The 14,046-nt window shown below is 55.4% G+C and overlaps 6 protein-coding genes across 6 annotated transcripts in view; 5 read left to right on the top strand and 1 right to left on the bottom strand.

Annotated features, from left to right (window-relative positions):
* Window positions 1-501: 501 nt before the first annotated feature.
* PUNSTDRAFT_138940 (uncharacterized protein) lies at window positions 502-1,299 on the top strand (the record flags this gene model as incomplete). Its single annotated transcript, XM_007388620.1, has 2 exons — window positions 502-841; window positions 905-1,299. The coding sequence occupies 2 exons, from the start codon at window positions 502-504 to the stop codon at window positions 1,297-1,299; spliced, it is 735 nt and encodes a 244-aa protein (XP_007388682.1).
* A 1,065-nt stretch (window positions 1,300-2,364) lies between these two features.
* PUNSTDRAFT_47716 (uncharacterized protein) lies at window positions 2,365-2,754 on the top strand (the record flags this gene model as incomplete). Its single annotated transcript, XM_007388619.1, has 2 exons — window positions 2,365-2,413; window positions 2,486-2,754. 2 exons carry the CDS (start codon window positions 2,365-2,367, stop codon window positions 2,752-2,754), a joined length of 318 nt encoding a protein of 105 aa, XP_007388681.1.
* A 204-nt stretch (window positions 2,755-2,958) lies between these two features.
* On the bottom strand, window positions 2,959-4,916 carry PUNSTDRAFT_123003 (pseudouridine synthase; the record flags this gene model as incomplete). The annotated part of the gene is made up of 11 exons (XM_007388618.1): window positions 2,959-3,372; window positions 3,435-3,602; window positions 3,665-3,744; window positions 3,805-3,889; window positions 3,948-4,026; window positions 4,083-4,239; window positions 4,302-4,383; window positions 4,447-4,552; window positions 4,609-4,694; window positions 4,753-4,867; window positions 4,888-4,916. The coding sequence occupies 11 exons, from the start codon at window positions 4,914-4,916 to the stop codon at window positions 2,959-2,961; spliced, it is 1,401 nt and encodes a 466-aa protein (XP_007388680.1).
* A 6,676-nt stretch (window positions 4,917-11,592) lies between these two features.
* On the top strand, window positions 11,593-11,997 carry PUNSTDRAFT_23472 (retrotransposon protein Ty3-gypsy sub-class; the record flags this gene model as incomplete). The annotated part of the gene is made up of 1 exon (XM_007388617.1): window positions 11,593-11,997. A coding segment is annotated over one exon (405 nt), but the record flags the coding sequence as incomplete, so codon positions are not given.
* Window positions 11,998-12,477: 480 nt separating this feature from the next.
* On the top strand, window positions 12,478-12,720 carry PUNSTDRAFT_15758 (uncharacterized protein; the record flags this gene model as incomplete). The annotated part of the gene is made up of 1 exon (XM_007388616.1): window positions 12,478-12,720. A coding segment is annotated over one exon (243 nt), but the record flags the coding sequence as incomplete, so codon positions are not given.
* A 282-nt stretch (window positions 12,721-13,002) lies between these two features.
* The window catches only part of PUNSTDRAFT_47714 (uncharacterized protein), a gene marked incomplete at both ends in the record, with an annotated part of 3,760 nt that continues 2,716 nt past the window's right edge, over window positions 13,003-14,046 (top strand). The window contains one exon of the mRNA XM_007388615.1: window positions 13,003-13,315. Within this exon, the coding sequence (XP_007388677.1) occupies window positions 13,003-13,315 (313 nt within the window). The remainder of the gene's footprint in view (window positions 13,316-14,046) is intronic.

Here is a 14,046-nt window from a genome sequence, read left to right as displayed (position 1 = left end):
CGAAGAGGCGTCATGCTGGACAGACTATGACGGGATCGGCCCGCCTTCTCCGCCGCGGCGCCGGCGCAAGGAGGGTGTTCCTCGCTCTCGTTCACCATCGCCTCCAGGCTCCGGAACATGGCCAATCTTCCTCAAGAGATCCTCGACGCGATTGTCGAAGCATTGCCGGACTTTGACGCTCTCAAAACCACTTCTTTAGTCTGCCGGTCCTTAGCACATGCCAGTCAACGACAACTTTTCCACTACGTCAACCTCTTTCACCTAGCTGACCCTGCTCGGGATCAAGCCATCCAAGAACTGCTCAGGAGTCAAAACCACATTGCGACACACGTTCGCTCTCTAATTTTTGGTATCCCTGATCAAGATCTCGTTCGATCAATAGATACGCTTGGAAGATGCACCCACTTGCGGGAACTGTTTCTCTTCGAACTCCGTTTCGAAGGGCCAGACTTGGCGCGCACTTGCAGTCGACTACATCTTCCGCTGCTCAAAAAACTGAAGATGGCCAATTGTGTGTTCGGCTCCCCAGACGCGTGGCGCTCGCTCCTTCGCGCAATGCCAAACGTATCCTTCCTTGTCCTCTTTAGCTGCGACTTCGACAACGCGAAGGAAGCAAGCCTCGGAGAGACGCTTCCCTGTTCCATCCAAAAACTGGGGCTTATCTTTAACGATTCAGCTGCCAACGCCGTCTCCTACCTTGCCCTTCAGCATCTCGCCGAGCTTGAACTCGAATTGCGCGATACGACTGATGCCGATCTTCTGCGGACGGTCCTCGAAGAATCAGACCGATCGTTGACCACTTTGTGTGTGTTGGGGCAATTCCTGTTCCCGCAAAGAATGGGTGAGCCTCGTCAATTATCTAGAACTGAAAACATCGCATCGGGCTAATCTGTGCTATCCACAGCCGATCTTTCCGAATGCTTCGTGGCGACGAAGCGAGCAGCGCTGCGCGCTGTGCAAGTCCGTGGACTCAAATCAGCATCGGTTCCATCATATGCGACTCTCTTAGGTGCATTGCTCTCCAGCCTCAGTTCACCCGTGATCGAGCGAATCGGGCTTCAGTGGGAGCAACATCCCGAGGCCGACACATTGCAAGTCATCGACAGCATACTGTCATCGACCACAACATTCCCGTCGCTGAAGGAGTTCGCACTTTTCACGAATGGGACGAATGGGGACGCCGTGCCCTTTCCCGATACTCTGCTCTGTCTCCCCCAACTTGCGCTCCGCGGCGTCTTACCGTCGGCATCCGAATATCACAGATACGACTGGAAGGCCCTTCTCCGTCAGGGCTCATAACCTTTCAATGAATCTAACGGAGGCGCGGTTAGCGCCAGTCTCTACCGCGGTCCGTGTGGACGAAGGTTTATAATATTAAGTACCTAACGGAGGCGCGGTTAGCGCCAGTCTGTATAGTACAACATATGAGTATCGCGGTAGCAATATGTGGGATCAATACTCGCACCTCTACCGCGGTCCGTGTGGACGAAGGTAGAGATGCGAGAGGTCAACCGACGGGCTATGGCATACGCCCGGCGGTTGCCGTGTGGGGTTAGGGGGTGGCGTTGCTAGACGCTCCTCATCGTCTGACACTCCTCCTCAACGTCAACTCCGTATCCTCAACTCCTCCTGAAACCTAACCCTCCAAATCCGATCCTAGAAGAGATACGCCGAGGCGTTTCCGTAGGCGAGTGAAGGTGGGCGCAGCGAGAGCCTTGGTGAAGATGTCGGCGATGTTGTCGGAAGAGCGCACGTAGGTTAGATAGATGTCGCCAGCAGTGACCCGTTCGCGAGTGAAGTGATAGCGAACATCGATGTGCTTAGAGCGGGTGTGGTGTGACTGCTGTTCAGCAAGAACGATAGCACCTTGGTTATCGGCGCCCAGGCAAGTCGCCTTTGGCTGGTCGAATCCGATCTCGCGGAGGATTTGGCGTAACCAGAGCACTTCCTTGGTCGCGTTACAAGCCGCAACGTATTCGGCCTCGCACGTGGAAGTGGTGACGATGTCCTGTTTGCGAGAGCTCCATGATATCGCACCGGCGCCTAACGAGAAGCAGTACCCGGATATCGAGCGGCAGTAGTGACGGCCCAAGCGAAGCCTGTTGGATATTCGACGAGGACAACCGACTTTGCTTGCTGGCCTCGATGACTCCTCGAGGCTACAGTGACCGGGCGCGTTTCCGCGTTACCTTCCATATCGGGCCATACCACCTCCTTACTCGATCGGCACGGATGACGTCACTGCCCGCACCACCGCCTCGCTTCCGCACCTCTTCCATATAACTGCTCCGGCTGCACGGGGTGCGACTCCTACCGATACGCTCTCTAACCACGGCACATCCATCATCTTACCCAGCATTACCCATGTCCGCTCAGAAAACAGGACAAGTCACCGCCGCACCGCGGCCGACAGGTGAGCAATCTCGCCTGACGCCGCCCACAATCGCGAGACCGGAGTGCTTTTATCGAAGACGATTTTGATCAGGCTTGTTCAACCACGTGGTACCCGGTCCAGACCGCCCCAACGGCCCCGAGGTCGTCGCCCACCCGCCGGGGCGCAAAGCGACGTCGACAACGAGACGAACGGACGCCGATCTCGATGCGAAGCGGGAGTGGGACGCGGACGCGGCGGCGGACCGGGCGGTGGGCATAGGCGTGCGACGCGACGATTGGAAGAGATGGAGCGGGCAGGTTGCTTGGGACGTCGAGGCCGCCGCCGATCGGGCGGTCGGGAGGGGCGCGAGGTTGACTTAGAATGACCTTTCGACGACGAAGAGCCCAACCCCGCCCTTCGCGCGCGCAAGAGCAAAAAGTAGGGAAAAAACTACGGATTCCAATACCCTCCGGGATCATCAAGATGGCATACGGGTCGATTTAATGGGATCATAGACGGTGGAAGGATGCATTGTATTTCTCATTCTGGCATGCAATTCGAGATGTGAAGGGATCAAATCGCTATCAAGCACGTTCAGGTTGCCAGTCCTCCGCTGCCCACCAGGGCATGTCTGTTTCGAACGTTCCGAGGCTGGTGATGTACCGGAGGGCGTGAAGGTATATGAACAGTCGTTCGGGGCGCGGATCGGCATAGAGGGGTAGGTAGCATTCCGGGCAGTAGGGACCTGGATCGTCGCCCCACCGTGGGTGTGGATGTGTCTCTGCGTACACGGTCGGAATCGTATCGCTGGCAGGCGAAACCGCGTCCGGGGATGTATTCGATAGACGCTCCGGAGGCTGGCCAGCACTCGTACTCTTACGTTTCTGGATATTGTGTGGGTGCGGTGGCAGAGGGGGCAGATCCAACGTCCCAGGATCGATGAGGGGCTTGTCGCGGAAGATGTAATCGCGCTGGCGACTCCAGCCCTTGACTTCATCCTATAGCAAACGCAGAAACGGCATGAGCGCTCCTGCCACCTGAAATTCCGTCACGCGCTGACCATCACGCGATGCGTTCGCCATATCACTCCGACCAGATCGTCTGATAAAGAGAACGGCGACCACAATCGTATGCGCTCCGCATCCTCCGTGGTGCCAGAAAACTCGTCCAGGCGTTCATTAGAGGAAGGAGAGGCATCGACGACACCGCCTTTGCCTAGACTGGGACCCTACGAGTCGCGTCAATCAATCAATTGGACAATGGACAATGACGTTGATGAGATGGACTTACCCAGACGCGTGGATCGCAATATAGCGTGTCATTCGCGATAGGAAATCCGAGGTACTGCAGATGAACGCGGATCTGATGGGCTGAAGAAGAGAAAGAGTCACTTCGGCTGGCGAGTAGGGTATAGCGTGAAGGAAACGAACATCTTCCGGTGAACGGTCGACAAAGAAGGACGCTCGTATTCGTCGAGGGGTCATAGTGCTGACGAGCGAAGACAGTCTTAGCTGGCTAAGTTTGAGAGGTCATAATCTGCGGCCCAAATCGCAGCGTCAGACGAACAACGAACCTTTCCCTCTGGATGTACGATGACGAGGCCGCTCTGCCTATTGACTGTCGCCAGAGGCTCTTCGCATGTAATTTCGCCACTAAATGCTGCGTTGAGACCCATCAAATTGTATCTGCAGTATGGCGATGAGCTCACGAGGAAAATAATCCTCGACACCTCGCTATGTATTCCTTCTTGACGCCGCCCTGGTCTCGGTTCTTGGCGCGAAGCTCGTCTGCCAGCGTGCTCGCCAGATCAGGATTAAGCGAGATGATCATGATCCCGGAGGTAAGCTTGTCCAGTCGATTGATAGCTAAACGACGCATATGGTCAGGCTTGACTGTTCACATGCACATTAGGTTAAGCGCCGCTCACTGTGTATAGGAGAGTATCCAAAGTCGTCCGTGAGGATGGAGGTGAGGGTGTTCCTGGAATATCGTCCAGTCGGATGCACGGGCTAACGAAACAAGCAACTCAGCATGAATCGCGTCCTGAACAACAGGGACATCGATCGACGTACGAGACTGCCAGGCTTATCCACAACGATGAATTGTCGTTCCTTGTCATGGTGGAGGATCCGAACAGGAGCAGACGTCACCGGCGTTTCATGACGATGCATGTATACCCTGAATAAAGTTCTAGTATTGGTCGAAGGTTATAGCGTGCAACGCCATATACGCACTCGAGTCTATCACCAGCGCGAAAAATGGTTTCGGTCCCAATGCGTTGCCCATTCAAGGTAATAAGACCTGATCGGATCTTATACTCCTAAAATATCACAAACATCTGTCAACATGAGCAAAGACTCGATTCAAGAGGAACACACGTTGTATTCCATGGAGCGGTCGCGAAACTCGGTGGAGAGAACCTCTAGCACACGACGCCCAATCCAGCGTCCTTTAGCCATAGGCGTCGTGCATGCCCAGTAGGGCGGTATCTTCCTTAATCCACCAGAGATGACAGGAAGCAATTGTTGGGAGGCGTCGACATGTAGGCTTCGGCAGGACAACAACGAAGAGCGCCAAAGCGGTGTTGCGCTCCTAGTAGCAACATCAAGGTTGCGCAAGGGTGGCAAAGAAATTCGAGAGTAAGCTAGCATTGGGGTGATTTGGAAGCATATTGACGACGTTTTATTGGACCATCGAGCGCGACGAGGACGAGGACGGCGAGAGAGTTGACCGAGCCGGCGTCCGCGATTCATTCACTGTCCACATGGCCCCTGAACGCCTGTAACGTGCCGGTTCTCCCGGAGGTCGGACCGAGACTATATTTCCTTTTCGAGCAAGCCGGCGCTGGCGCGCCGTTCCCTTTTGATTATCATTCTACTACCACATGCTCCATCTGACGACGACGAGGGTATAAAGTCAAGCGACCTCGTCGTCGGGAGCTCACCTTTTGGTTTCTTGTTTTACCTTACTCGAGTGCTCAATCCGAGATCTGTGACTCTCTGCTTGTGCCGCTCGAAAACCTAACCGTGTGAACGCACCTTAGCCTTATCGGGCTTTGCTCGCGTCACATATTTTTGAGAGAGATCTCAGTGAGTATTTCCTAACCGCTCTTAGTCGCTAACTCCTTTGAATAGGTAACTACCTGGCTTGATCACCCAGGTACGCCCTTACATCGGACGCGACGACTACGAGCAACATAACCTCAAGTTATCGCGCGTGCCCTTGACATCATGCCGGTGTCTAGGGATGAAACGACGGGCCAGTGGGTCCGTCGCGACCGACGGGCTGATGGCGTCCCTGACGCCGAACGCCCATCGGGTGCTCTTGCTGATGGACGGACCGGAGCGGCAGCTCACGGTCCTCCTGATGTTCGTCTTCCGGTAGCATCTGACCCCGTGTCGGATGTCGGAGGATCCCCATTGACGGACGGTGCTCATGCATCCGGCCTAGGGGCTGAGTCGGGGGTGGGACGTCATGATGATGTCCCTACCGATATGCAACCGCCGCGTGAGGCATCGCGTGGGGCGGGAATGTTGAGGGTTCAGGCGCCTGGCGTACTCAAGGATGAGTCGCGGGACCTGACGCCTTTCGTTATTGGAGGGTTCGGCGGGCCGTCAAGTGACGGCACCGAATCTTGGTCAAAGGTACCAAGGAGGCGCCGTAGCGCGTCTCCTGTCCTGTCTAAACGTACAATCGTAAGGAATGACAATAGTTTTGCGTCATTGTCCAGCCTCCAGGATACATCCTTGGTAACCAAGGATGATGAGGATATCGAATACAATCCACCGGAGGTACCGGGAGTGCCGAGTACGCCTAAGAAGGCTAAAGGCAAAGGACGGGCTTCATTATCCGGCCCGTTCGACAGTGACACTGAGTTGGAGGCCGTACCCGAGACACCTACCCCTGTTGATAAGAGAAAAGGGGAGGCGCGTAAGGTATCTACTTCACTCGATAGTATGCAGGGACTAGTGAGGGATGACGTACCCGAGTTCCTTAGCTACATGGGGCTTGAGGAAGCCGAGATCGACGTCGGCGCTCAGCGCGCGGCGCTCGACTCTTTGAAAACCAGGCTGGGTGACCAGGGATCGAAGGGGTTACCAGCCCGGAGCGAGTCGTCTGTGCCGTCGTCGAATGAACCCCTTGAGGACATTATGGCGCGAGCCCGTGACTCGGCGACGTTATATAAGGAAACCTGCAAGCGAGAAGTTCGTGAGGCCCGGAAGGAACGTGATACCGCCAGTCAGGCTCGCCTTGAAGCTGAGCGGTCTCGGAGGGAGTCTGAGGACGCAAGACTGAAGGCTGAGCGCCGTCTCGACGATGTACTGGGCCGGCTCGATCGCCTAACGAGCGTTGTTGAGTCCCAGGCCTCCGAAATCGCTGCCCTGCGCCAAGGGCGATCGAGGGATCGGCATGATGCGAGGGACGATTCCCGACGAGCTGAAGCTGGGTCGGATCCTCGTGTCGGGTTCCGGGACGAGGACACCTTGCACGAGGACGGAGGGCGTTCTGGTATACATGGAATGAGTACTTCCAGACCTGTCGTCTCGTCGGTCAGCGCTATAATATCGGCAGGGCGTAAGGTTCGCACTTTGGTGGCACCCCTGTCCCAATTTATTTCACCGAATAGCTCGTTAGGCCAGACGCTTGAGCGAAAGTTGAAGCAGCTAAATGACGCAATGAGAATGCTAGAACGGGCTGGGGCATCCATGGTGAAACCAAACATCAAACCCGAGGCGCCGAAGGCGTATGACGGGAGGGATGACCTTGACGCGTTCCAGCGATATGTCGAACAGTCTGTCGAGTATTTGATAGACGGGTTAATCATCAGGGAGAGACATGTGTCTAAGTTAGGACACTTCCTAGAGAAAGACGCACAGCAGTTCTTCAAACGTGTCGTGAAGCGGCCCGAAGAATGGGATGTCCGCGAGTTCTTCAATGAACTTTTCAATTATTGCTTTCCGGACGGGTTCATGAATGCCATCCGGAATCGTTGGCACACCTGGCGACAGCTGGGATCCACCGTGAAGGTATATGCGGCGACCATGGAGGGATTCCAAGACGACCTGGGTGATGAAGTGTCGGATCGTCAGTTCATCCATCGGTTTTGGCAAGGATTGAATGACGACATCAGCCGTCAACTATACCTGGATCGCCTACACCCCGACATTAACTCGTATGACGAAGTGTTGGAGGGCGCTTTGGTCGCCGAGCGAGCCATCAACAACAGCCTGCATGTCGATGGATCGACGGCAGCTAGGAGTTCTCATAATGGTCGTGGAGGAGGCGCGTCCGGCGGCAACCAAGGCCGCCAAGAAAGGGGCAAGACTACTCGCGGAGGATATGCTGCCCGGACGGGAACGTCTGGCGCTCCAGCTAATGGGTCTGCCAATGAGTCCACGAAACGGAGAGATGGCGTGCAGAAGCGGGACTCACCGCTATCGCGCGAACAGATGAAGGAGCACTTGGAAAACAATCTATGTTTTAAGTGCCATAAGGCCGGGCATATGAGCCGTAATTGCCCAGCTGGGCAACAGATCAAAAGCGATTCCAAGGGGCACGCACCTGGATCTAAGACGAGTTACGCCGTTCACTTTACTGAGTCGGAATTGGACGACGAACAAGGTGGCCTCGAAGAGGACGAAGAGCCCGAAGTGTTAGAAGAACTGCATTGTGGCTCTGTTCACTGGAGGTTGGATGGCGATATAGACGTACCACAAATAGACGAGGGAAACACCACCGTTGTTCGAGACGACGGACTGGACCCCTTTGGGAACCCCCCGTCTCTCGCAGATCGGTATGCTGTTGCGCGATCACCGCATGAGTGGTACCGGCGGTACCGCCGGCGCTGGCATCGTTGGATCGTGGACTACTTAGTAACGCGGGGAATTACACACCGTGCTCGTCAGACGTGTGAGATGTATGAACGACAGGCGGACGACAGTACCTTTGAATGTCCGGAGACCGTGCGCGATCACCGACTTGAGCGGGACGCTTTCGTTGAAGGGTCCTTGAGGTTTGGTGACCCAGTCGCCAACCGTATGGGACAGCTCATCGAGGCGCGAATCGATCAACTGCCGCATTTGTGGGAAACCTGGACGGAAGAGTTTGCTGTCGACGCCTATATGGTTCTATCTGAGGACGGCCACACACCGTGGATAATGCACGAACCCTACCTCGACATCTCGATCGAAGTTCCGAACGAGCTCTTGATGCGTCGAAGTTTCGATTTCGTAAACTGGTACCGTGTCCGGATGCTTGAATTTGTTGACCTTACCCGGCGGTTCGAGCGTGATGAACTCTGGATGGACGCCACTGATTTCTTCAGTGAATGGAATTCGGGTATCGCGGACTCGGAGGACGTCGATGAAGGTGACTTACGTCGTGATGACGGGTCACTGGGTTCTGACCTTGAGGATAGTGACTACCCGCCTGGAACACGATTCAATATCCCGTCGGATGATTCTGACGAAGACGTACCTGTAGAAGGCGTATTCGAGGTTGATGGTGTGTTGTACGCCGTTGGGGACGATAATACCTTGTGGTATCATGCCGCGAGCATTGGGGTGAACCTAGAAGATCGCGATGTGAGTGTCAGCGTGGCTCGCGTGAAGCAGCCGCCGGTTGGAAGTTTTCCAGTGTTACAACGGAATGCGGTGCGGGTTAAGTCGGTCAGTCGCAAGATACCCCGCCCCGTTGTTATCACGGTCGCGGTAAATGGGCACGAATGCCGGGCGTTGCTCGATTCCGGGTCGCTCGGAGATTTCATGTCCTCCACGCTTGCAGAACAACTAAAGGTCGAGCGTGCGCCCCTTGACGCGCAGCTCACAGTCCAGCTTGCGGCACAAGGGTCTAAGACCAAGGTCAATTATTCGACTACAGTTTCGTTCCGGTATGCGAAAATATCGAGCCAGCGCACCTTCGACATTATGAACATCGATGGTTATGACTTGATCCTGGGCACGCCGTTTATCTGGCAGCACAGGATCATGGTTGGGTTGAACCCTGCCCGAGTTATCGTCGGGTGTGAGCAGCCCGTAGAGTTGCAGTCTGGGGACGACGTAGGTGTACTCGCGTCTCGGGCGGCAAAGTTGCAAGAAAGGTCTATTGAGGAAATCCGTAAGGCGTTGCATGAGTATGCGTCGCCGCTGTACCAAAAGGCGGCGGAGACTACACTACCTCCTCTGCGACGGGTGAACCACCGCATCCCTATAATCGACAAGGATAAGCGTTATCCTTTTCGGGCTTCACGGTGCCCGGAAGGCTTCCGGGAACAGTGGAACACGAAACGCGACATTTTCCTGAAGTCTGGTCGATGGGAATATGCTAGCGGGGTTAATGCGTCACCTATTATGTTCCTCAGTAAACCTTCAGGGGGCATGCGGAACACCGTCGACTTACGTGCGAGGAACGATAACACCGAGAAGATGTCGTCGCCCTTGCCTGACCAGGATGGCATCCGGCGACGAGTGGCGGCTAGCCGCTATTTCACGGCGATGGATCTGGAGGGCGCGTATGAGCAGGTACGCGTGGAACCAGACGATGTAAAGTATACCTTGATGGCGACGCCTGACGGGACAATGGTCAGTCATGTTCTACAGCAAGGCGATTGTAATGCAATCGCAACGTTCATGGCGGTGATGACCGACTTATTTTCGCCGTTCATTGGGTCCTGGCTCGAGATCTACCTAGATGATCTGATAGTGCACTCCAACGACTTGGAGGAGCACATTAGATGCGTCAAGTTAGTCATCGATATTCTGCGCGAAAACGAATTTTACCTGTCCGAGAAAAAGATGCATTTCCTAGCGGATGAGATTAAGCTCCTCGGCCAGATTGTATCGCACAAAGGGATTCGGCTCGATCCTGTCAAGGTTGAGCGGATTCGGACGTGGAACGTACTGGTGAACCGGGATCTGCTGCGGGGATTCCTGGGCGCGGTGGGATACCTGGCTGATGGCTGTGCCGGCATTTGGATCCCGATGGACGTGCTCAATCGCCTCACCGGCGATAATGTGGTGTATCGCTGGGGTCCTACGGAACAGCGGGCGTTTGATGAAATTCGGAAGATAGTATGTACTCACCGCGACATCAATCATGTCGCCATGAGGTACGGGCCTGACGCTCCTCCGGTCCATGTTGTCACTGATGGATGCTTGACCGGTGTAGGTGGCTGCATTCTTCAGGGTCCTGATTGGAGGAGTGCAGCGGTTGTTGCGTTCTACTCCGCGAAATTGTCAGCAGCGCAACAGAATTATGCCGTGCATGAAATTGAACTACTTGCCGGGCTTGAGACGATGCTGAGATACCGCGAATTATTGCTCGGTGTGGCGTTCACGTGGTATACTGACCACAAGGGCCTGGTTCACTTCATGAACCAGAAGAACCTGACAGGTCGTCAGGCGCGTTGGCTGGAAAAACTTTCTGAATTCAATTTCCAAATTGAGTACGTACCGGGGCTGGAGAACGAGCTCGCGGATGCTCTCTCTCGCATCTACGCGGCGGACGAGCCGGGCCTTGTACGGGCTCGGGCCGAAATGGTACAGCACGATGACGATCATCCGCCGCGTGGTTCCCGGGACATGGCAATCTTGACGGGTCTGGAAGCGCGCATGGCCACCCTGCGCCCCCGGTTGCCGAAGCCGCCGTCGGTGCCTGAACCGGCTTCACGGCAGTCCCTTGATGCCCCAGCACCAAGTGCGACCGAACGACCGCGGCCGTGACCGCGTACTCGGCTCGAGCCCGCCGATACCGGACGTGCTGAAACGGCAAAAGAATTCGCCAAGCGCATCAAGAAGGTGACGCTGCTCGTTCCTGAACAGCGTCAGGAGGGCGGGGTGGGAAGCAAAGATCAGCCACGATCCCCTGAGATTGATGGCAATCCGTCAGAATTGACAGATCCTGTTAAGGATCCGGTACCACCTTCGTTCATCGATGTAGTTTGCGAGTACGAGAACGGAGCCGCAATACCCGGTAGCCTTCGCGGGCGATATGAGGAGGATCCGTTCTTTAAGTTGATACTCGAGGCACCTGGGCAGTATAGTAACTTCGTATTCGAAGACGGGGTACTATACCTAAAAGACGGCGGCGCTAAACTATTATGCATACCGGATTGCATGATAGGGGCGTGACGGGTGCGTGAGATGATCATTACGCGCGCTCACTCGACGTTGGCTCACCTCGGACCGTCGAAGACGGTGGCGTATATCCGGAGTGCTGTTTGGTGGAAGTCAATGGTTCCCGACGTGCGCGCGTTCTGCGAAAGTTGTGTGACTTGCCGTCGAAGTAAACCTAATAATCAGAAGCCGTATGGGTTGCTGAACCCACTGCCAGTACCGGCTCAGCCCTGGGAGGCTATCGGGATCGATTTTGTTGGGCCACTACCTGCCTCAAAGGATCGTGACTCCTCTTATGACGAAATCACTGTGATAATCGACTTACTGTCGGGGCGTGTCCATTTGGTGCCCAGTAGGCAAGACTATCGTGCGAGAGACATCGCCGAGCTCGTTTTTGCAGAAATCTATAGGCTGCATGGGCTGCCTCGGCGGATCGTGAGTGATCGAGACGTCCTGTTTACAAGTACCTTTTGGCAACATCTGAATAAGATGTTAGGGGTCAAATTGTCCATGTCGAGTACGTACCATCCGGAAAGTGATGGGTCAACTGAGCGGGCCAATAGAACGATAACCCAAATGATCCGAGCGTGTGTAAGCCCGGATCAGAAGGATTGGGTGTCCAAGCTGCCTGGGATCGAATTCGCCATCAACTCAGCTCGGTCTGAGAGCACAGGGTACGCACCGTTCTTCCTAGACACGGGCCGCATGCCGCGCTCGTTGATCTGGGACCAGCCGTCGACGCCTGAGTATCCGGGAGTGCGCGTGTTCGCCCAACGAATGAAATCCGCCATCATGGCCGCTCATGATGCAATACTAGAAGCACGAGTTAAACAAACCAGGTTGGCCAACCGACATCGAAGGCCGGCGCCGTTTGTAGTGGGTGATATGGTCTACATATCTACGAAGAACATCAGCTTCCCGAAAGGACGGGCTCGGAAGCTCATACCCAAGTATATCGGTCCATACCATATCTCCAAGGACTTCGGTAATAACTCGTACCGGGTAGATATCCCATCTCGGTTGATACAACGTGGCGTACACCCCGTGTTCCATTCATCCTTGTTACGTGTCCATGTGGCGAACGACGATCGATTGTTCCCCGGTCGGTCGGAAACCCAGGTTGCCGACTTTGGCGAAGATGGGTCAGAGTGGGCTGTGGACAAGATCCTAGCGCATAAAGGAAAAGGATTAGCGGCGGTGTTCGAGATTAAATGGAAGGCCGGGGACGTTACCTGGCTTCCGTTTGACAAGGTGGATGGTCTTGAGCAGCTGAAGTTGTATCTAGACGAACAGGGCGTGAACACCGCAGCCGACTTACCTGAAGGGGTAGGACGGATCGCGGTTGATGATCCGCAGATTTTCGCTGGTGCGATAATGATCGTTGGTAACTGGGACGATGGACGTCCTGGAGGGCGTGCCTATAAGGAGACGCTTCGCGAGGGTGATCGGCTTGCCGAAAGTCAATTCATCGCTCACCTACACCAACTGCATATTCGAAACTCTACCCACTCACCAATGGCTCAAGACGTCGACGATTCCGACCGCTTCGTCGACGTCTACAAAGGGATCGTGTTCGACACGCGCGACCTCGCATTCGTCGTCGACAACGTTCCCCGTCCTATGGTCGGCTGCCCGTTCACTCGGTACAAGCTCGAAGTTGTCGAATCGTACCTGGAGACCGACGACTCGATGCGCGATGGCACCTTCTCGTTCGAGCTCAGCTCGCTCCCGCCAGGCTATCGCGAGCTCCGTACGACGCTGTACACTCTCATCAACCCGAAGACCGCGTCGTTGTGCCTGGTCGACGAGGACATTCGTCAAGACCAAGGTTTTAGTCTAGAATGCGATGGACCATCGCCGCGGTCGATCCTATTCCCGCAGAAGGTCCTCGACGCTATCGAGACTCGGCGCCGTGACCTGGGAGCGACGGGCGGTGGGGGGACCGTCGATAAACCAAAGGCAGGAGCAGATAAGAGGCCGGCTGACGAAGGCACCGGCGAGGGCAGCAGGAAAAAGAAGAAGAAGAAGACTAAAGCCCCCATGGTGGCATCGGAGGCTGAGGGGCCGAAGAAGGCGCCCGTGGGTGAGGAGAAGGCGGTCAGGGCTGGCACCGCGGGATCATCGGCGGGAGGAGGGACTCTAGCGGGCGGAGTGGAGGATCTACTCGGGCTCGGTGGAGCGAATAGCAAGGTCATCGCTTATGCCCTGCTGAAGACTGCGAGGGGTGTCATGATCGGCGAGGAGAAGCGTAATGAGAAGCGCAAGATGAAGGAGCGCGAGGCGCGGTGAAGGAGCGTCGGGATTTTTCCTTTTTGGTCAAAGCGGTTCCCACTTTGGGAGGGCGGATGTAACGTGCCGGTTCTCCCGGAGGTCGGACCGAGACTATATTTCCTTTTCGAGCAAGCCGGCGCTGGCGCGCCGTTCCCTTTTGATTATCATTCTACTACCACATGCTCCATCTGACGACGACGAGGGTATAAAGTCAAGCGACCTCGTCGTCGGGAGCTCACCTTTTGGTTTCTTGTTTTACCTTACTCGAGTGCTCAATCCGAGATCTGT

This window comes from Punctularia strigosozonata, assembly GCF_000264995.1.
Source record: "Punctularia strigosozonata HHB-11173 SS5 unplaced genomic scaffold PUNSTscaffold_19, whole genome shotgun sequence".
NCBI lineage: Eukaryota > Fungi > Basidiomycota > Agaricomycetes > Corticiales > Punctulariaceae > Punctularia > Punctularia strigosozonata.
Note: the sequence above shows the minus strand (reverse complement) of the source record. Positions and strands in the feature narration are given on the sequence as shown.